Genomic DNA, 21,669 nt, shown 5'->3' on the forward strand with positions numbered 1-21,669 from the left:
CGTAAAGGGAAAAATACAAACGACATAATTTACCGTTTACTACCCTTAACAGTACACCCAAATGTGGGACTGAGGCATGTCACTTCAGCCTGCCTACTGGTAGAATTAGAACTCTTTCACTACACTCAGCTACAAAAATATGCAAATCCGATACTTGGTTGTCTTGCCTCCATTTTTGTGCTGCTCAGTCATATCCCCTCCTTGGTTCAAAATGTATTTACAGGCCAGTTGTATTAAACATTTTTTTCATATAAGCTAGTTTACTAGAAAACACACAAAATACACTTACTCATAAATAATTGTTAGATGCAGATGACTAATTTTTACTAACAGAAGGTTCTCATTTTTTCTTCTTCAGAAAAAGGGGATTTAGGGGGAAATGTTAGAATTTAAACAACTCACATATCCTAGGGATAATCCAAATGTCCTGCTTCTAATACAGATATGCCTGAAGATCCAGGCAACCAAACACATGATGTGCTATTATCAACATAAACCAAACACTGCACCAAAACCGAAGTCAGCTTTCAGGGCAGATAAGGCCCGAATACTAGACGCATTTAGTCCTAAAACCTCCCAATAGAGCAGAAGATAAGCATTAATGACAGGTATCACACATTATATTTTGCAAACAGTTGTGTGTTTACCCTATGTTACAGATGGGGAGACATGCCCAGAGGGGCAAATTAGAGCTGAAATCCAACAAGCCTAGCATACGTGACTTAATTTCTGTTGGAAATCTCAGGCCATACAAAATAAATTGCAATTATTAGTTACACATCACAGATTTATTAAAACATTTTTGAAATGCCCTTCATTCTTATGAATACCAGAGCAGTGTGCAAACACAATTCAAATTATAAATAATGAAATATAAACACCAAAAAGTAACATCATCAAAAAGAGAAGGAAGCAAATAGAATACAACAGAAAATAGAATACAAAAATCAATCAATTAAAATACTTTTAAACAAAAAGATTTTGAGCTGGAGCAGAAACAGTTGCATTGTTGGTGCCAGTAGCACCTCCACGGGAAGGTATTCATAGTTGGGGTACCACAACTGAGAATGCTCTCTTTTTTGTTGATGCATATCCAAGGTAGTTGGAGAACAGCCTTCCCTGATCATCTTAAGACATAGACAGGCTGATACAGAGAGAGTCAGTCCTGCAGATATTTAGGTTTCAAGCCATTTAGGGCTTTAAGTGTAGGCTGCAGCACCTTGAGATGGGCTCAGAAAAATAGGCAGCCGGTGCAGCTCCTTCAGAAGTCATGTAATATGATTCTACCTGGGTGTACTGATCACAAATTTTGTCTGGCACACTCTGCACTAGCTGAAGCTTCTGGGTCAGTCCCACATACAATGCATTACAGTAATCCAACCAGGAGGTTACGAGAGAATGAACCATTTTGGCCAAACTATCCACATCAAATGAACCAGCTGAAGCAGGTAAAAGCCACTCCTAGCCATTGAAGCCACTGAGCTTCAAATGACAATGTTGGACCAAGGAGTACCCCTACGCTGCACACCTGTTTTTTCAGGGGGAGTGGAACCCCATCTAGAACAAGTTGTACATCCAATTCCTGGACATGAGGCCCACTTATCCAGAGGACCACCATTACAATGAGATTCAGCTTCAGTCCACTGGCCTTCATCCAAACTACTACTGACTCCAGATAGTGGTTCTGCACCTGCATAGCCTCACCTTGCTCAGTTGACAAGGAGAAACAGAGATAGGCAACATCAGCTTATTGGTGGCACCTTACTCCAGATCCCCAAATGACCTCATCCAGTGGCTTCAAACAGATGTTACAAAGCATGGGAGATCCCTACCCTCTTCCCCAAAAGGTCACTGGAGGAAAAATGGTGTCAACAAAAAACGGGGGGAGAATTCCTACAAAACAGCAAAAATGTGAAAACATACAGTGAAGGAGTGTCAGGAACTAATAATCCCACTAAACCTGCTTCACCTTTTCACCCTTATTTTTTTAAGGCAAAAATTCAGCAATGTTTAGTTTATTTTATTTTTATTTATTACATTTTTATACCGCCCAACAGCCAAAGCTCTCTGGGCGGTTCACAAAAGTTCTAGTCAGAATTAATGTAAGTGAATGAGACACCATGAAATTCAGTGTTTGCTCAATTAAGAGAAACTTGCACAATAATGGGGTATAATGAGAAACCCTACAATAAGACATGTTACTTTGAAGTATATAAATATGAAAGTGGGAACATTTGTGTCTAAAACTGCATATTCTAATGCCATGCTGCAAATTGTACTGGGGGGTGGGGGGAATGCAGGTTTTTATACCCGAAAACCTGAATTCAAGTTTTGCACACCAACTGATTGTCACATTGCTAGAGGACTCGCTGTCTTCATGACTTGCTTTGGTTAAAAACAGGTCACCATTTCTCTTATCACAAAATTCAGCCTGAATTTTAAATTCGGCCTGAATTCAGCCTGATAAAAGGGGAGAGCGTGATGTATCAGGGTAACAAAACCAAGAGCCCAACCTTATTAATCTTGTATTATAGTAAGAACATCTTCCTTCCACCTTTTCTCTCCTTTGCTCCACACTCAGTGTTAATTCTGCCAAACCTTGAATTATGGTGGGGAGAGAAGCCCAAAGTTAAGATGACACATAAACAACAAGACGGCCCTCAGAACACTGGCTTTGCTCCATCTGAGGCTAGCAAAAGCCTCCTTTCTGCTGCAATCACTTGGCAAGCACACGCCTCACTGACTCAGCAAGCATCCAGCACCTCTTGTCAATTACATCAAGATACTGCTGATGCTAGAAGGGCCATTTCAAGTAGGATACAGCAAGGGAACATGGATATAAGGAGCCTGGTCCCCTCTCTCCTGCTCACAGGAGGCAGCACCACAAATTAAGTCTCTAGCACACTGCATAAGCGGTGTGCACCTACTGCCAGTTAGTAGAGCACCACTTTGAGTTTGAATATAAAGAGATAAAATTCGGTCTGGCAATCAATCAGATTCTATAGATACTTGAAACATGATTGGATACAGAGGGAATCTAAAGTGAACAGCAGAGGACAGGAGAATTCAGAATAAAATTGATGCATAATGTACCCAAGGAATGCACAAGCAATATTGCTACTAATGTGGCATATATGTCAGTATCATCCAGCTGAAAAAGAGGCAAATCATTTGCATCATGGGCAAACAGCACAGTGATGGAAGACCCTGATTATGGATGAGTCCTGTAAGAAAGGCCAGAGGCATGCCAGCTGTTTCAAGGGCAGAGAAAGGGACTGCCCTTGACAAACCAGAAGACAAAGGCTTGGGCAATTTTGTTCCTCTGACAGTGAGCCAAGGTCTCCTTGGTCTATTCTGGTCATGGGATTCTGACAGCAACCCCACAAATCAACTGTACCTCCCTCCAATCCAGAACCAGCAGAGGTTTAACCCTTACATTAACAAGGCAGCAGTTTTGCAATAGACCATTTAAAGAACTGAAAGCATAGTTCACATCACTGTAACATAGGAAAGGAGCTGTGGCTCAATGACAGAGCCCATGCTTTGCATGAAGAAGGTGCCAGGTTCAATCCCCAGCATCTTCAAGAAGGGCTGGAAAAACTCCTGCCTGAAACCCTGGAGAGAAGCTGCAGGTCAGTGTCAACAATACTGGGCTAGATGGACCAATGGTCTGGCTCAGTATAAGGCAGTTTCCTATGTTCTTTCACTGGTTAGTGATTGCTTGGACACCAGCAGAGCCAGGACACCTGAAACATAGTTGGGGCAAGAAAAAAATGTGTTTCAGGGCACTTTTAAGTGTGCATGATTCTAGGATCAAGAACACCGGAAGCTAGCTTATACTGAGTCAAACCATTGTTCCATCTAACATAGTACTGTTGACAATGATTGGCAGCAGCACTCCAGGGTTTTAATCAGGAATTTTTCAGCCCTACCTGGAGATGCCAGGGATCGAATCTGAGACTTTCTGCATGCAAAGCATGCCCCCTTCCCAACTTGCATTCCAACTGCAAGGAGGAAAGGGGAGAAAGAACCAGAAATCAGAAGAAGCATGTGCTGCTATAATGATTGTGAGAGGCAGAATGCCAGCACAACACACACCAACTTTTTGCAAAGTATTGTCTCTCTAGCCAAATTTAGTATATAAAGTATTTTTATGCAGATATCTTATTCATTCTTCCTCGTCTAAGGCTCATCTCAAGAGAGCTTATAGTTAACAATAGGGTGATCATATGAAAAGGAGGACAGGGCTCCTGTATCTTTAACACTTGTAGAAAAGGGAATTTCAGCAGGTGTCATTTGTGTGCATGCAGCACCTGGTCAAATTCCCTCTTCATTGCAACAGTTAAAACTGCAGGAGCACTGCCCTTCTTTGTAGCTGGTAACTCTAGTATCGCTCCTGTAGCTTTAACTGTTGTGATGAAGGGGGAATTTCACCAGGTGCTGCATGCACACAAATGGCACCTCCTGAAATTCCCTTTCCTACACAAGATACAGAAGCCCTGTCCTCCTTTTCACATGGTCGCCCTATTAAACAGGGATCTGATTCGAGCTCTCGAGCACAGCACTCTGGTCCACTAAGGCCACATTACCTTTCATCTGTTCCTCTTTGTCTTGTCACAGTCCACATGATACCTACAAACCACCTTATATTTCCATGTTGCCAAGGTTAACTGTTTCTATAGCTACTGGACTGTTATAAAAGTTTAACTAAACACTGTGACGAACAGAACAGAAAAATGTTGCAGAAAAAGCATAGAGTAGCTACAGATAAACATCACTTCCTCTTCCCCAAACAATGTGTGTAAACACACCAACTGCAGTCCTTTTCTCAATACTTTTGACAGATTCCCTCACAAGTGGTTTAGTTAAAACACTTAATTGTAAGCCATTTTAAAAACCCTCTCACAAACATTTACATCTCTATGGAATCTTTCATCCTGAAGGATCTCTGGATGCCTAATAATAATAATAAATTATTTCTTACTCGTCTCTCTATTTTGATCAAGGCAGGGAACAGCAGTAAATATAAAATACATAAAACTGAATTAAGAACATAATATACATTGTTAAAACAACCTAAAAATATCCTAAAATTCCCCTGGATAGGCCTGCCGGAAGAGATCAGTCTTATATCCAGAGGAGCAGCCTTATTTCGCAGAACTTGGTGCATAACGCTGAATAATTCTAGATATGTGCAAAGGCAGGATCCATCCTTAGTAAATAACATTCAAGTCCCACTCTTTCACTGAACTCTCCTATTAAACTCAATGGGGCTTAAGCCACCAAATATTTCATGGTCATAATTCACTGAATACCAGAAGCGACTCAAAAACTCATTATGAGGCCAAACACCTCTCAGTTGCAGACAGTTTTCCTGTAATTTTTTTTAAAACACCAAATGCAGCCATGGATGCTATAATCTGAAACAGAAAACCAGTATACTGGTGAGGGGGTTACTTCACCCTTTCCCCTGGCAGTTTTTTCCATTAAAGTTACCCAAAGCATCCGCTCTACCCATGGAGAAAAATACATGAATACCCATATAGATTCCCCTGTAGGAGAAAAGAAGCTGGTGAAGTCATTTTTAGTAGAAAACTCACTGGAGGGGAAAGGATTAACCCCCTCATCATGCCTCTTACCTCATATTGCAGTCTTTGCAGTTGGATTTTGTAAACAACATATGGGGAGGGGATATATATAAAAACATACAACATCATGTGTAGGTCAGCCCTGAGTGAGGAGTATTATAAGCTATACTCATAAGCACTGTGAAGTTCCACTGAAATAAATAGAACTTATTTCAATATAAACGTACTTAAATTTTTAGTGTTCATTTCAAAAGGCAACCATTCTCTAAGGAAATATTTTACTATTAACAAGGTGTCACTTTATTCAATAAAATGAATGGACACAACCTAAAAACCTAAGTGAATTTCATACATACATAATAAAATGAAATGTGTGAGATAATATACCAATACTAAAAATCATTAAGGCCCAATCCTACACATGCTTAGAGAGAAAAGTCCTATTTTTTCTCTACACATGCACAGGATTACACTCTAAAAAATAAGATCCTCCAAAAAAAAAAATGTCCCTAGCAACAAATTTGGAGGGTTTCTCTTCAAATTTTCATAAGTCAGTGAAGAACAAAATCAAAACTTCTAAAACAATTTAGGACACAGTCCTATGCAATGCCAGCTGGGGAATGCTGGGAGTTGTACTTTTTCTATCTAAGGGCGCAATCCTATGCATGTTTAGTCGGTTTTAGTGAGTTTAGTCCAATCTATCTCTTTTGAAAATCATGAAGCCAATTAAAGAAAATATAAACATTAATTTCATTAAGAAAACCAGAAAAATCATGGACATGATTATCAGTACTTTAGATATCTAAAAACCACAGAATAAAAGGTGAAGTTATGAATACAGCCAATGCAGGAAAGCAACATTATCTTCCTATATTTATCTCTACATAGAGGATTCCGGGGAAATGTTATACACCAGATCTATTACTTCTCTTAGTTAATAGAACAGTACCAGAGGATTAAGGTGTCAAGATGAAAAAGGGATGATGCACATTGATGACCAGAGTCCACATTTTTCACAGGTTTAGTCAAATGTTCACTGTACCATAAGACTGCTGTGAACATTTGTCTGGATGCACGAAATAAAATTAAGCTTCAATCTATGTTTCTGCATTCTTAATAAGTGCAGAACCGCCAGCGCAGGATGATGATGCTTGTACAAATTTTGAGCAACTGCAAAACAGAGTGGATGAAGTGTTAACAAAATAAAATTCACTCCCTTACTAGATCAGATGATAATCAGGAATACTAAATATCAGCAAATTCTGCACTGTACTTTTAAAAGTGGTTGGAACTTACAGTTCATTAAGACATAAACTACCTGAAATGGTAATTAAAGCTATGATTATAAAGGAATTCAAAAGTAAATTACATGGACAAACACACATTAAAACAGAGGTGCTCGCAACACTTATTGTACAGGAGTACAGGTTGGCCTCTTAATATATATATATATATATATATATATATATATATATATATATATATATAAAAATATGATCCAAGCTCTGATTGGAATAGGTTTTCATACTTGTAGATTCTGGGAGAAAAATTCTGAACATGTGACAATTGTTTGTTATCCAATGATTGGAGTCAGCCAAAACATCAATGAGGTTTGGTCAGATGAAGGTTTTAGGGCTCCTGACTTGAGAGCTGACAGCACCATGGTTCTTGGGTCTCCTCACCTTTCCAAGATAGCTACTGCTTTCACCACTGCAGTAGAGCAGGAGTGGGCAGAATACCAATCAGGATCTACTGGTAGTTCTCTGGGTGATTTGCAGGGAGATTCAGCCATTGGGTGGTATAGAAACGTAATAAATAAATAAATAAATAAATAAATAAATAAATAAATAAATAAACAAACAAACAAACAAACAAACAAACATTTTATTACATTTATACCCCGCCTTTCCTCCAAGAAGCCCAAGGCAGCATACAAGACCCTCCTGCTATCCATTTGATCTTCACAACCCTGTGAGGTAGCTTACGCTGAGAGTCAGGGCATGGCTAGGAGGAAGAGGACATCACGCCCACCATTTTGTTTTGTTTTTTAAAGGAGAAGGAGCACATGAGCGCTCAAACGCAAATTGTTAAGTTGTTTTTTTAAAAAAACCATTTCCGTGCTCCCCCCACTCCCGATGGGCACAGAGCTCCTGAGATTACTCGCGAGGAGCTGGGACAACCCATGACGCCTGACCACACGTTCCATTGTCTCAGGATCATCCCAAGACCGTGGAAAAAGCAGGCTAAAAGGGTAGGGCGATAACCCAGGAAAGGGAGGAATCATCTCCCCCTGCTCCCGGGATCCCCTGTGTGTCATGTGAATGCACAGGGATGATCCTGGGGCAATCCACAGGATATCACCCTATCTAGCCATGCTGTCAGTGACTGGCCCCAAGTTAATCAGTGACCTTCCTGGCCCAGTGAGGAATAGATCCCAGGTCTCCAGAGTCCAAGTCCAACACTACAACACAACTAGGTTTCTGACTCCCAATTATCTAGCAAAAGAACAACTAAAAAGCTCCACCCTCAGCTGCCTGAATTAGACAGAATGCCTGAAGAATGCTTGTGTGGAAAGACTTTTGTGTGGAAGGGCCTGTGAGCTTGGTTCTGGGCTAAGCATGTGCTCAGATGCACCCTGTTCTTAGCATATGCCTACCTACGTGGATCCAGTTGGTGGATCTCAGGGTTCTATTAGAAAACAAAGTAGATTCCGCAAGCCTGAAGTCTGCCCACCCTAGAGTAGAATAATTGGATGTAAAACAGCAGATAGCCTAAAAGAAAAGTAGTTTGCACAGAAACAGAGAACACAAAAAGAAAGAATTGTCTCAGGATGCTATAAACGAAATGTATTGCAGAAAGAGAGGCCACCATTACACTATTTTAAAAAAAGAGTGGGGAGAAGCTAGGATCCTCTCCTATTAAGGCCCATTGAGTACAGCTAGGTAGTGAGGAATTGTTTCCACCATGCAACTAGCAGTTTCCTGATCAGGCTCTTTGCTCGGCCACGCTATGGCTCAAGCCCTATCCTAGGAGCCAGTCTACTAGCCAGTTGGCTTCTGGGGAAGAGGCTTTAGAGTAGACCTGAGAAGGAACTTTCTCTTTCTGGCCTACTCCTAGCTTCCAGTAGAGGTCTTGACCCAAGGCATTGGTACTGGAGGCATTGGGCTAGATCCATAGCAGGCATAAGCATGGGTCGGCTCCCCACTGAGGTAACTCCCCCTAAGGGATCTTGGGGATGTCACTTCGAGGACTTAGGCAGGTCTAGGGGTTAACATGCTAAACCAGGAATAGCCCACCAAGGTCAGACAAAGATCCAACGTTATCCCAGCATTAGGGGCTGAGATGATATCAGTCAGCATCGAGGCTGCCTGAATGTTTAGATCCTTGCCCTATGCCACACCAAAACTCTGAGCTGTAACCAACAAAGCGTCCACTTTCAATCCAATTCCACCTATGTGTGGATCCTTCTCCCATGCAGCATCCACGCTCTAAGCTGTGGACACAAGCTGCCTGATAGTAAGATTGAAGAACTGTCATACCATCATCTCAAGCATGTTTACTCAAAAGTAAATCTCATAGTCTTCAATAAGGCTCCCTCCCTCATAAACCTGCTTAAAGCTGCAGCCTTAGCCATGAAGTTATCAAGCAGGTTGGTGACAAATGAGCCTAGCTGCATTTACTTGCAAGTGGGGTTCCATTGATTGCCATAAAATGAACTTCCAAATAAGTGTTTTTAGGATTGCAGCCAAAGACTCTTGGATAAAAACTAACAAGGAGACCGTGCTCACCCTGTTGTAACAATAGTTCTACCAGAGATGTGCCAAAACAGAAGTGTATGGTTACATATTACATATTCAGCACACAGAAAAATTAATGAGCACTGGGTTGTGTACAAATGTTTTCATTAGGATTGGGTCAAGTTAATTTTTTTTATTGAGCTAAAGAGGCAGGAAGCAATGGGACCATAAAATAAAATGCCAATAATTATACTTATGATTACTCCACATTAAGGCTGTGGGATGTCTTCTTTGAATGCATATTTCGCATTTTTAAAGGCTGACTTCCATGTATCTGCTTGAAGTGACTTGTATGTTACCTTTTCAAGCACCTCTAAGATTTATTTATTATTTCTATATATATATCACATCCTTTTTTGCAAGGAACCTAAAGCAGCTTAGAAGATCCATACCATATCACAACTTGAATTACACACAAAACTCTGTAGATGTTGTTGGACTCCAACAACTCCTATCAGCAACAATCAACATGGCCAATGGTGAAGGGTAATGGGAGTTGTAGTCCAACTCATCTGGAGAGCCACAGGTTCCCCAAGGCCTGGTGGGGAGGAGGAACCAGACAGCACTATACAACAGCCAGATATATCCATAAGGGCCTTCAGGCACGTCACACCTATATGTGTTTTAAGAGGCACCTTTCAGCTCCTTCTCCTTCTAAATAACATGTCAAAGTAGCAGCAGGAAATTCAGATTATTCCAGAGTATACGACAGTCAAAAGGATTTAAATGTCATTCCCTATAAAGGAAAAACACAGCAATGCTGCATTGTCTCCCTTTATGGAAATGTTTATCTAACAAAGCTAGGGTTCCAGGCAATATGAAGGCAGATTAAATCAAGTATGTATGGTTATGACAAATTGAAGACATTTAACACACGCAAAGGATTTCATATTGCAAAGGTTTTGACACATTATCTTTTCTTTTCTATGGAATTCCATTGAAATACTGCAGGACTCATGTCAAACTATGCAGAAGTCTGTGCATAGACGCAAACGCCATTGCTTTCTAACCAGTCAAAGTAAGACCTTGCCTCGTTGTGGACTGTACACTAGAAAATACTTCCCCAAACTAATGCTCCCATGCTGGCTGGGAATGATAGAAGTTGTAGTATTACCCATCTGGATGGCACCAGATTGGGGAAGGCTGCACTAGAAACATCTGTGCAGTTCCCTAGTTAGGAGAGTAGATAAAACTCTATGTTGTCAGAAAAGTGAACAGAAACATTTGCCATGCTAATCATTACCAAAACAAGAAAGCTATTGCTGGTTCTATAGACCCATTCCTACACATAGCAGGAACAGGGCAGAGAAGAGAGGCAGTAGAGAAAACACTTTTGTCTAAATTTACATATTTAGAATACCTCTTCCCTTTGTCCGTTATTTAAAAGCATTTATGTTCTTCAAACTGAAAAATATGAAAATTAAACCTGAAAGATCTGAAATATTAAATCCTTTCTCAGTATTTTTTCCCTTCTCTTTAAATGATGTAGAATTTGGGGCGGAGGGGAGTTTAAAAGCATTTGTCCCAATACTGATCCCTGTAGGACTCCACTATTTACATCCCTTCATTGGAAAAAAAATGATGTTTATTCCTACTCTTTGCTTTTTATTTTTTAACCATTTGCTGATCCATAAGAGGATCTCACCTCTTATTTCATAACTGCTTAGCTTATTCAGAGGGACTTTGTCAAATGCCTTTTAGAAGTCTACCCATCCATACAGACATTCTCAAAGAACTCTAAAAGGTTAGTAAGAAAGGACTTGCCTTTGTGGAAGCCATGTTAATTCTTTTTCTTCAGGGCTTAAATTTCTATAGAAATTGGTGTTATATTGGTCATTTTCCAGTCCTCTGATACAGAGGCTAATCTTAGGGACATGTTGCATATTTTGGTTAGAATCTACAATTTAACTTTTGAGTTCTTTAAGAACTCTAGGATGGATACCATCTAGGCCTGGTGATTTATTAGCTTTTAATTTGTCAATAAGGTTGAGAATTTCATCTTTTGTCAGCACTATTCGCCTGAGTTCCTCAGACTCCCTTCCTGAAAACATGTACCAGATTAAAAGAATTCACTGAACTTCTCCATAATCTCCCTATCCTCCTTTAATATTCCTTCAATTCCATTGTCACCCCACGTTCCAACTGCCTCCCTAGCTGGTTTCCAGCTTTTGATATATTTAAATATATATTTTTATTGCTGGCCTTGATGTTGCTAGCAATATGCTCCTCAAAAATGCTTTCTTTTTTTTTTCCCATCTCTTATTGTCTGTTTGCATCGCCTTGGTACAAGCTTGTGCTCTCTTTTGTTTTCCTCATTTGATCAAGCCTTCAATGTTCTGAAGGAAGCCTTCTTTTCTCAAAGAGTTTCCTTGACAATGCTCATTAATCATGCTGGTGATGTCTTGGACTTGGTGCTACCTTTCATGACCTGTTATATATTCTAGTTGCGCTTTATTGTGGTTCTGAGTAACCTGCAAGCATTTTGAAGGGAGTTAACCTTCTTGACTCCCCCTTTCAACTTCCTTTTTATCAGTTCCCTCATTTTAAGGAAGTTTCCTCTTTTGGACTTCCTTGGCAATTTTCCTCTTAAATATATATTCAATCTGATAGCTCTGTGGTCACTGCTTCTAATAGGTTCAAGAACATTTACAACTCATACTAGGTCCTGGATGATATCATTGAGGATTAAATCCAGGATCTCCTCCACTCTGGTCAGTTCCATGTCAACTGTTCTAGGGCACAGTTATTTCGGGCATCAAGAATTTTAATCTCTTAACACTAATTTACCCAGAAGTGTTCCTACATATATATGACAGAAATGTGAAGATGGTTGAGTCAAAGTGACAGGCACATTTAATTACTAATAAGTTCCACTAATAACAGATGAAGTATTTATACTCAGGATTGCATCCTTCAACAAGAATAAAGTTTAGCATAGGCTGTGTTTATTTGCATGAATAGGGAACAATGACTGAAACTAGTAAAAAAAAAGATTTTTAATAATAGTCAATACATTTGTGCTTTCAGGATCTAAACAAAACTAAAATTCTAAAGCTGAAACTGACACGAGTGGCCATCAATATGAAACTGAGAGGTAGTTTAAATACAGACAGTAATAGCACATATTACTAAGGCCTATCTACATGGGGTACTTTCTCCAGTCCTTTTGCATCACGAAAATAATCATGTCAAATGATGCGTACTCACCAGTTGCAAGTGCATTGTTTCTTGCTATAAAATTCAATGTTTCGGAATCTGGTTTTCTAACAGATTTTCCCGTCGCATCAACTTCAGAGTGGGGTTTGGGAGTCTCTGTGACCTGAACTGCCCTCAGTGCATGCTGCTGGGAGCAGCGTTGATTGGCAGAAGGAAAGTTGGGGAGGAGGGAAGCAGAGAGTTAAACATTAGGGGTGTGCACGGACCCCCCGCTCCGCCCCGCAGGCCGATCCGAAAATTTCGGGTCGGCCCGCTCCGCTCCGCGCTGCTCCGCCCATACTCCGCTCCTCTTCACCGCAGAGCTCCGGCTCCGAATCAGAGCTCTGCAGTGGAGGGGAGTGGCGCCAGGTAAGGCCGGGAGAGGAGGGCGGGAGGTTTACTGGGCCCTGCCGCCATCGCCGCCCGTGCGGCGATGGCGGCAGAGCCCGGTAAGGGACCAGGGAGGGGGCCTTACCTGCCTCCGTCCATCGGCGTCTTCAATTGAGCCCGCGGTTCAACCAGACTTCCTGGTTGAACCGCGGGCTCAATTGAAGATGCCGACAGTAAGGGAGAGGAGGGCGGGGGGGTTACCGGGCGACAGTGGCACTTACCTTTCCAGCGGAGCTCCGGATCGAGGCGAAGGATCCGCCTTCACCTCGATCCTCTTTGCCACGCTCCGCCGGCCCCCCAATCCTCTTCGCCTCTGCCTTAAGGGCAGGCGAAGCCCCCCGCTCCGCTTCTAATTCGCCGGTCTGATTAGAAGCGGAGCACATCCCTATTAAACATGTCTACCCGGAAGTCAGGTCAATTGCACTTTGCCTATTGGAGCAGAGAGGTCAGAAGAATTCCTTTGTTTTAAATATGCATTGAGCGTGGGAGTGGGTGGGCAGGCAGCCCTGTTGCATTGAAACTGCTGCTGTGGAGTAGAGATGGAGGAGAGCTATCTGCTAAACATGGCCACTTCGAAGAAACTCAGCGTCCCTTGCACCTCACTGAGAGAGTGGAGGGGAGGTATGAGGAGCAAGCCTCTGCTCATTCACTGCCCCAAAGTTGATGACAGTTGATGACGTTCTACGCGGTTGATGACTTTCATTTCTACTCATGGGACTTCACCCACTCGACCCTGAACAAATGCAGTTTCAGGTGCCATTTGCCTCACAAAAGTGGATTTTGTTTCAGTGATGGAGATCTTCCAGCACTACCAATTACAAGGTATTGATGAACTATTCCATCTTTTTCTCCTTAACAGATTTTCTGCAGTAAGTGCGTCATCAGACGAATGTTTCATCACACGCTTGTTACTGGCCACTCGTGGCTTTTCGGGGTCCTTTGGACAACACTGTCCACCTCCTGTGTGTCTCCTGCTCCTTCTGGTCTTTTTCCATCCAAAAATAAGACCCTTTAAAGCCAATTTTTTTAAAAAACAACTTGTTGCCATTTCCTGCTGTGCGCAGGAAAAGAAGCACAATAAAAATGCCTACTGAATGGGCCACATGGTCGTTGCTGCTTCCTCTTTCTTCACCGTGTGGAACAGCAGCAAGAGGCCAAAGCAACAGTAGGGAAATGTGATTTTCCCTCCATTTTTTCTCTTAAGAAAAAAGATGGAGAACATGGTGGGAAAACACAGGAGGATTGCAAGTGGAAGACGATGAGCTTTTTTAAATGAGTGTTTCATATCACGCCTATGACTGGCCACTCACATATGTTCATGGGTCATTTTGACAACGTCAGCCTCCTGGACATTTCCCGCTCCATCCCCAGTTTTAGTGGTAAAAAATAAACCTCAGAAAACCCACTGCTTCTGAGATATATTGGTATTTTTCGGGTTCTCATGCTGTGTACAGGCAAAGTTGTGCTAGAAAATGCCCAGTAGAGGGCACTATCCATTGAATTGTATGGGCCATGTAGTCACAGCTCTCTTCCTTGTGTAATTACAGCTCATTGCAAATGCGGAAGAGAAGCAGGAAGCAGAGCCATGGTAAAGGAACGTGATTTTCCCCTGTCTGAAGGAGCTCAATGATGATTGAAGCCCCAGACAATTCTGTGAATGAGCCAAGACAATGGCATCATGTTGCTGGAAGCACCCCAATATAAACTTCCTACTTATAAAATGCAAGCAAATATTTTATGCATTTTCCAGCTTGCAAAAAAGAATGACCATGTAAATACACTGGGGTAACAAGTCTCACACAGTTCAAACACAACAACTTTGCAACTATTCAGAAGTGTGAATAGGCCTTTAAAACAAGGAAAGCAAGCTTATTGCTCCGAAGAACTCCAAATATGTTGTGTGTGCAATTCTCCTTGAAATAAGCTGTTTACAAGCACTCTTGCATACTGTATTTTTAAAAGTATAATAGTAGCATCCTGCCAAATAGATGAGTCACCAGAAAAGAGTAGCTAAATATCCCCTAAGGGGTACCATGGGGAATACTGCTTATTTTGCCATAAGATATAAAATGTTCTCTAGTGGTTAAGACTTGGACCAGGGAGCCAAGAATATGCCATCTATTCATTCCAGGTCAGACCTGGACTGCTGAGTGCCTCCACTTCCTGTTGTGTATACGGATACAAACTATTTTAGCTCTCCTCCAAGAGACCTTGTGAACAGCATCCTGAGCTGCAGCACTGGAACTTTCATACTCTCTACAGCTGAAGGGATTGAAGGATAATGCCATCACCTTTTGTGCCAGGCAGTGGGGGAAAGGTAAGGAAAGGCACAGGGAAAACAGACCTGTTCGGCCAACACATGATCATCATCGGCACTGAGCAGGGAGATGGACTCGATGGCCTTATAGGCCCCTTCCAACTCTACTATTCTATGATTTTATGGATTTTAATGTTAACTAAGGATTTCCATTTCTGAATTTGGGAGAGAGAATTAGAAGTTGAGAATGCTTTACTTTGAGGTAGTGAGAGAAACAATCTGAGCTGTCCAACCCTAATGATCCACTGGCACCCACACTAGGACTCAGAATCTTTCAGTGTAGATAGGAAGAAGTGGATAGGGAATAGTTTTTCTTCCTCACTCACAATACTAGAACCCGGAGACCCTGCAATGGTGGGAGATTTAGGACAGATAAAAGGGTGTGTGCACAGCGCACAGTTAAACTACGGAATTTAATGCCACAAGAAGTAGTGATGGCCACCAACTTGGATGGCTTAAAAGTAGGGTGGGCAGAAAGAGGACCTCCAGATGTTCTGAACTTCAACTCTCAGCATTCCTAGCACTGGCCATGCTGGCAGGGGCTTGTGGGAGTTGAAGTCCAAAGCATCCAAGGACCTTCCTTCTGCCCCCTCCTGGGCTTAAAAGGGAACTGGATAAATGAAGAATAAGGTTATCAATAATTCATGGAGAATAAGGCTATCAATGGCTATATATTACCTACAGTATTAAAGAATGTATACCAGTTCCTCAGAACATGAGCCAGAAGGTGCAATTGCATAAATATCCTACTTGTGAGCTTCCCATGGGGTTGCTCACTATTTGAACATATTGCTAAACTAGAAAGGCCTTTGGTCCTATTCCGCATGGCTCTTCTTCTGTTCTTATGCTGCTGTCATATCAACTTCAGGTCAGCGCTAACTTGTAGGGTTATATCAAACATTATGTTAAAATTAACAAGGGTTGGCGTTGTTCTGCTACCTGTTGCACAACTACTAGCAGAACTAACACAAGCAACACCTAGCCTTGCACAAGTGGAATCAAAGTATTGAATTTGACACTTGCACAAGGATAAAAAATAGGGTTTTTGCAAGAGGTCCACTAGCAGAATGACACCACCGTATAATGTAGAAAAATCCTCATATACCTGACTATATAAAACCTGGAATGGGAGAACTTGATACCTTTGCAGAACAAGGAGAGGATACTGTGGCATAGTGGCATGCAGAAACTTACCATCATCTCTTCTTCAAAAGATCCCTGAGTTCCATCAACAATTCTTAGTCCTTGAACATTTTACTTCTCTCAAATTAGTTCCAAAAATGAGTTATTGAGAATGAATCGAGGTTTGTTTGTTTATGTCTGCTTTCCCAACAACACACAAACACACACCTTTGATGGAGGCAAGAGAAAAGGAAATGCCTATTGCAGTAACTCAACACATTTGCAAAAAAAATAAAAAAATGGGCAGGGTCCTGCTCTGAGAGCAATTCTGCCTATTTGTCTCAATTGTCAGTGCTGAAACGGAGAACAAATCTAGGCACTACAGATGCATCAGAAGCCTAGATCTGGCATACAGATCCTGCTGTCATTCTGAATGCCATGGTTTATAATTAGAAAACCTTAGACCAAAAAAACCCTGAGAACATGTAATTATTTTTGCCACTGATATAGGCATTGAGAGAGTGGCTTACACAGACAAAAGGAGGCATAAATCTGTTTTGCTGCACTGTGATGAATAACTGTTGAGAAGGCTTTGATACAAGTGAAGAGAAAACATTGCTTCCTTTTAAAATAGATGGTTCAAATACCCAGCAATGGGCAATGCAATTTTCAAAGCAATGCCAAGTCTCATCCATCTGAGTAGGACCTGACCAACATCTGAGCCCTGATACATTGAGTGAACATTCCGATGTCAAGATGAAAACTGTTTTTATTCTCACCATATTAAATAGTGCTTCCTTTCTGTCATTCAGCCTCTGCTAGTTCTCTAGTTCAGAAATAGATCCATGGCTGTTGGGGAAGAAGCTTTGGGTACTCCCCTTCCTACAAGAAGCAAGAAATTCTGTCCCATCATATATAGGAAAAAGCATAGTACTTTCCTCCATACCACTACCCACAGATGTCCTTTCTACACAATACACTCTCATTACAATAAATGCAGAGTCATTGCCCATTTATTGCATAGTGTCCAGCAGTCTTCTCCAGTGGTTGCCCTTCTGTTATGAGCATATCAAATTTCCCATCACGGTTTGCACATACGAAAATATGATACCCACCCTCCCCAAATAACTAAACTACTGGTATTACAGTTGCCATGTGTAGTGCCATTGCATGTATATCATGGGCCAAGATCTAGGGTATATCAGTCACCTTAGTCACGCAATTTCCTCCTTTCAACCCTTCCAGTTCCCATATAATTTTTGGAACTTTTATTTAATGCATGCCTTTAGGTAGCTGTGAACTTCAGCACAACACCCTGTACTGAAGTTCACATCCAGTGCTGCTTTAGAAAAAGTCTGCAGAGCTCATAAGCTTCCACACTTCTGCCATTACCTCATCCTTCCATCATTTAGGGAAAAATTGCCATTCTGGCCAAATGATCCTCTGCAGTGCAAAGCCAGAGCTAGAGGACTCCCTAGCCCACATACACAGACAGACACAATCAGAAGAATGACAATCTCCACCGCCCACGTTACCTTTACAGCAAAACCACACCCCCATTTATGAAGAGTAAAATTCTTCAGATCTTGCATCAAGGCTTGTGGATGTATCATACTAATATGCAAGGTCTTTGATGCATACCTCTTTTGGTCCTACAGAAAGGTCCAACTCTCACTGGGCCCACAGCAAAGAAGGGGGAAATCCCATAAGAAATGAAATATTTGTTTCCAATAGTTGGAGTTTGGGGAGGAGCCTGTACCACTTCTAGCAAGCACATTTCTTAAGAGAAGTTAGCCTAACACTAGGCCTAAAAGAGACTATCCTAGATGCTTATGAAGCCAAGAACAAACGTGAGAGAACATAAAAAGTTCCATACTGGATTAGACTGAGGGTCCATCTAATCCAGCACTCTGTTCACACAGTGGCCAAGCAGCTGTAGACCAGGGACCAACAAAGCAGGACACAGTGCAACAGCCGATGGGATGGGAGCCAAGCATTCTTCCCACCACACACTGGCTTTGGCATGAAGATCCTGGCTTGTATTAAGCCAAAGTTCCCTATTACAGCCAATTACTTCCTGACTTATTTTCCTAGTATATTAGCTGACTTTCAGCCAGAATCACCTGGTTTGGACATAACAGGAAAATGTGGCTTAATACAAACCAGGTTCTTCACACTGAAGCCAGAGCATGATGAATCACTCCTCCCCAATGCTCACACCCAGTTTCATAAACCATAACTTGTGAAGCCCAGAGTCCACTTCATGACCTACTAAACTGATGTTGAAAGGTCATACATGAACTCACTTGAATTATAATTCTGCACTGTTTCAAAACAAGCCTTGGATTGAGGAATACCTGCAACAATTTTTGGGAGTGGCACTGAAATAGAAAGCGGTTGGATAGGATGAAGAGAGATGGGAGGGAAAGATGTGTATGTGCTGTATATTAAGACTAAAGAAAACCGAACAAAGGATCAACAACCAGTACCTTTTCCCAAGGTTTTAAAACTGCATGAATGCTGGAGAAAAACCAGTAGCACAAATACAGGGAGTGTTGCAGAATCAAATTAAGGTGCTTTGGCAAAGATACAAAACAAATTGCAATGCAGCTGGTGGAGTTCTACATCTGGATCTTAGCAGCAGCAGGGGCCTCAGTCCTTCAGTCTCAAGCTTCAGTGGCACAAAACAGTCCCCTGGAAACACCCCACATGCTGTGGTAACTGAATCATATAATCAAAGAGAGACAAGAGTCAAAAATACCTTCTGTTTACTAAAACTCCCAGTGTGACTTTAAAAAGTTATCCAAAAGACACAGTGATAAAGGATTGATCATATTTGCATGTAATCAAACCAACCCAATGGCAAAATTAATTCCTGTATTTCTATAAAGTGCTAAAAAAAAATAAAAAGCAACATTATTGATTTTCATCTGCTTTCAAGAGTGTTAGTGGACAGAAAGTACTGAAATGAAGGTAACTCTATGGCTCTCAGGTGCTTTCCAGTTTTTGTAAACTGAGCCAAGTTAAGTATTACAGCCCGATCCTAAACATGGTTACTTGCAATTACAGTATGTCCCATTGGTATCAGTTGCTTCCAAGTAAGTATTCCTGTAGCTCAGTTCTTGACTGTTCTACAAATAAATTCAGTGAATTTAAATCATACTTCCTAGCCATACTTCCTAGCCTAGTCATATGTATGTCCCATGCAAATTTTAAGAAAGCGAATATATTACAAAGCAATGCTGTTACCACATCCCAGAGCAAAATTAATGATATTCACTATGACCTCAATGACTTAAAATCAATTTATGTTGTATAATAAACGACCAAAGACACTGACTTATTTTCTATCTCAAGGGAATTGCTGCCCTTATGAAACAAGCTACAACTGAAATCCAAAACAAGGTGCTGATGTGGGAACCTGCAACTCTTTGAGATTTAATCTAACAAGGATTACACAGAAATACTAATTTTCTTTGTACCCCATTGTACCAATACCATTTTTGTGTGTATGTGCCCACAGAAGGTTTTGCCATACTAAAATGGAAACAATTAGCATTGAAGCAATATATAAAGCTAAGATAAAATATCACATTAATCTGGCCCCAAATATCCTAGGCATTAATCTTACTTGGAAATAACCTCCAATTAACTTGTTAGGACTTATTTCTGTTACACGCATAGGATTGGAGTGCTAGAGAGAGTTTTACTAACTACATTTTTAGTGCGCCTGTGCTTCTAATGAAGAAAGTTTTCCTACATCAAACTTTCTGCACTCATAACTGTGAAAAAAAATACCTGAAAGTTAAAGGAACTTCACCACATTAAAGTTGGTTTCAGTAAAGTGAAGTGCAGTAAAGGTAGTATTAAAATGTATACTGTAAATAATAATAATAATAAGAAGAAGAAGTTGTTTATGGTTATGGAAAAACAGCTGTTTTTAAAGATGACACTGCTAGACAAATGCAACTGGCAAATTGTAAATCGAATTATAACTCTTTAAAAAAAGGCCTCACAAAATCATACTTTTAAAAGTACAATGGACTTATCTCATTGTGTGTGTTTTTCAAATAACACCGTTTTGTACATAAACAAAAAAGAAAAGTTTCTACACCTGGTAGATATAACCTCTCCGCCAATCTTTCTACGTCTGCATTAAGAAAAGATTATAGGAGGAAATAAAAGCCTTTCCAGTTCCCTATAATAAAATCACGTCTGGAGCTACTGTTCTTTAAAGGTCACATAATCAGACCAGATTTCTTTTTTTCTCCAAAATAACAAAAACTAAACAAAAAACCTATATATCTTCTTCCTTGCACCATTTCTCCTCTGCACAGAACTGAAAGGAGAGGTCTTACTATTCTGCAAAAGAATCAGGGCGTCCGGGGAAACATTTCTAGATTTGGGGGGGGGGGGGGCGTCGAGCAGCGCCTCTCACTCTCTCTGGGACTTCACAGCAACTTGCTTGAGTCAGCAAAAGCCACCTACTCCGACAAGCGCCCAACACCCGGACCCGGGCTCAGCCTGCTGCTCTGCCCACCTCAGAGCGCCAAACAAGCATGCTTCCCGAGCTCCAAAGTTGCGAGTTCGAATCCGGCGCAGGGAGGACGGCTGCCCGCGGGTTCGGGCGCCGCGAACCTCGCCAGGTGATTCTTCGCCGCCGCCGCCGCCCGCCCATCGCCCAGCTCGCCTCCCGCTCCAGCCTCCGCTTACCTCGCAGGGAGAGCAGCGCAGCCAAAGGGGCCACCCAAAGCCCCCAGCTCGATGAGCCCTTGCAAGTCATGCCGGGCGCGGAGGGCGAGGCGCTGCACGGGCACCTCGGGCAGCTGCGGCGGCGCTTCCGAGGCAGCTCGCCTCCGGCCGCCCAAGTCCAGCCGAGAAGCCCCCCTCGAGGGGCGCCAGGTGCTCGCTCCGCAGCCCGGCTAAGCGGAGCTCCGAGCCGGGGCGGCTCCCGCTGCAGCAGCGAGCCGCTCCGGCTCCTCCCGCTGCAGCAGCTGCTGCTGTCCCGGGACCGCCCGCTCGCACCGCCCGCTCCCCGGGAGGCTGTGGCGCTCCGGAGCCCCGGCAGCCCGGGGACGCAGCCAGGCTCCGAGCCGGCCCGAGAGCGCAGCCTGGCGGCCCCACCGAGCTGCGGCAACGCAGGAGCGGCAGCCCTGCCTTCGGCCGCGGCACACGCGCTCGCCGCCGCCCCCGCCAGCCTGGCTCGTGCTGCCCCGGGTGGGGCGAGCGGGGAGGGCTGGGCGGCGGCTCCCGCGGGAGC

General features: G+C 42.3%; 1 protein-coding gene across 1 annotated transcript in view; it reads right to left on the minus strand.

The window, feature by feature from the left end:
- The window catches only part of IGSF11 (immunoglobulin superfamily member 11), a 201,938-nt gene extending 180,740 nt beyond the window's left edge, over nt 1-21,198 (minus strand). Inside the window, exon 1 of the mRNA XM_063126942.1 lies at nt 21,123-21,198. Within this exon, the coding sequence (XP_062983012.1) occupies nt 21,123-21,192 (70 nt within the window). The 5' untranslated portion in view covers nt 21,193-21,198. The remainder of the gene's footprint in view (nt 1-21,122) is intronic.
- Between the last annotated feature and the right edge of the window lie 471 nt (nt 21,199-21,669).

The sequence above is a fragment of the Elgaria multicarinata genome, chromosome 5 (assembly GCF_023053635.1).
Source record: "Elgaria multicarinata webbii isolate HBS135686 ecotype San Diego chromosome 5, rElgMul1.1.pri, whole genome shotgun sequence".
NCBI classification, from domain to species: domain Eukaryota; kingdom Metazoa; phylum Chordata; class Lepidosauria; order Squamata; family Anguidae; genus Elgaria; species Elgaria multicarinata.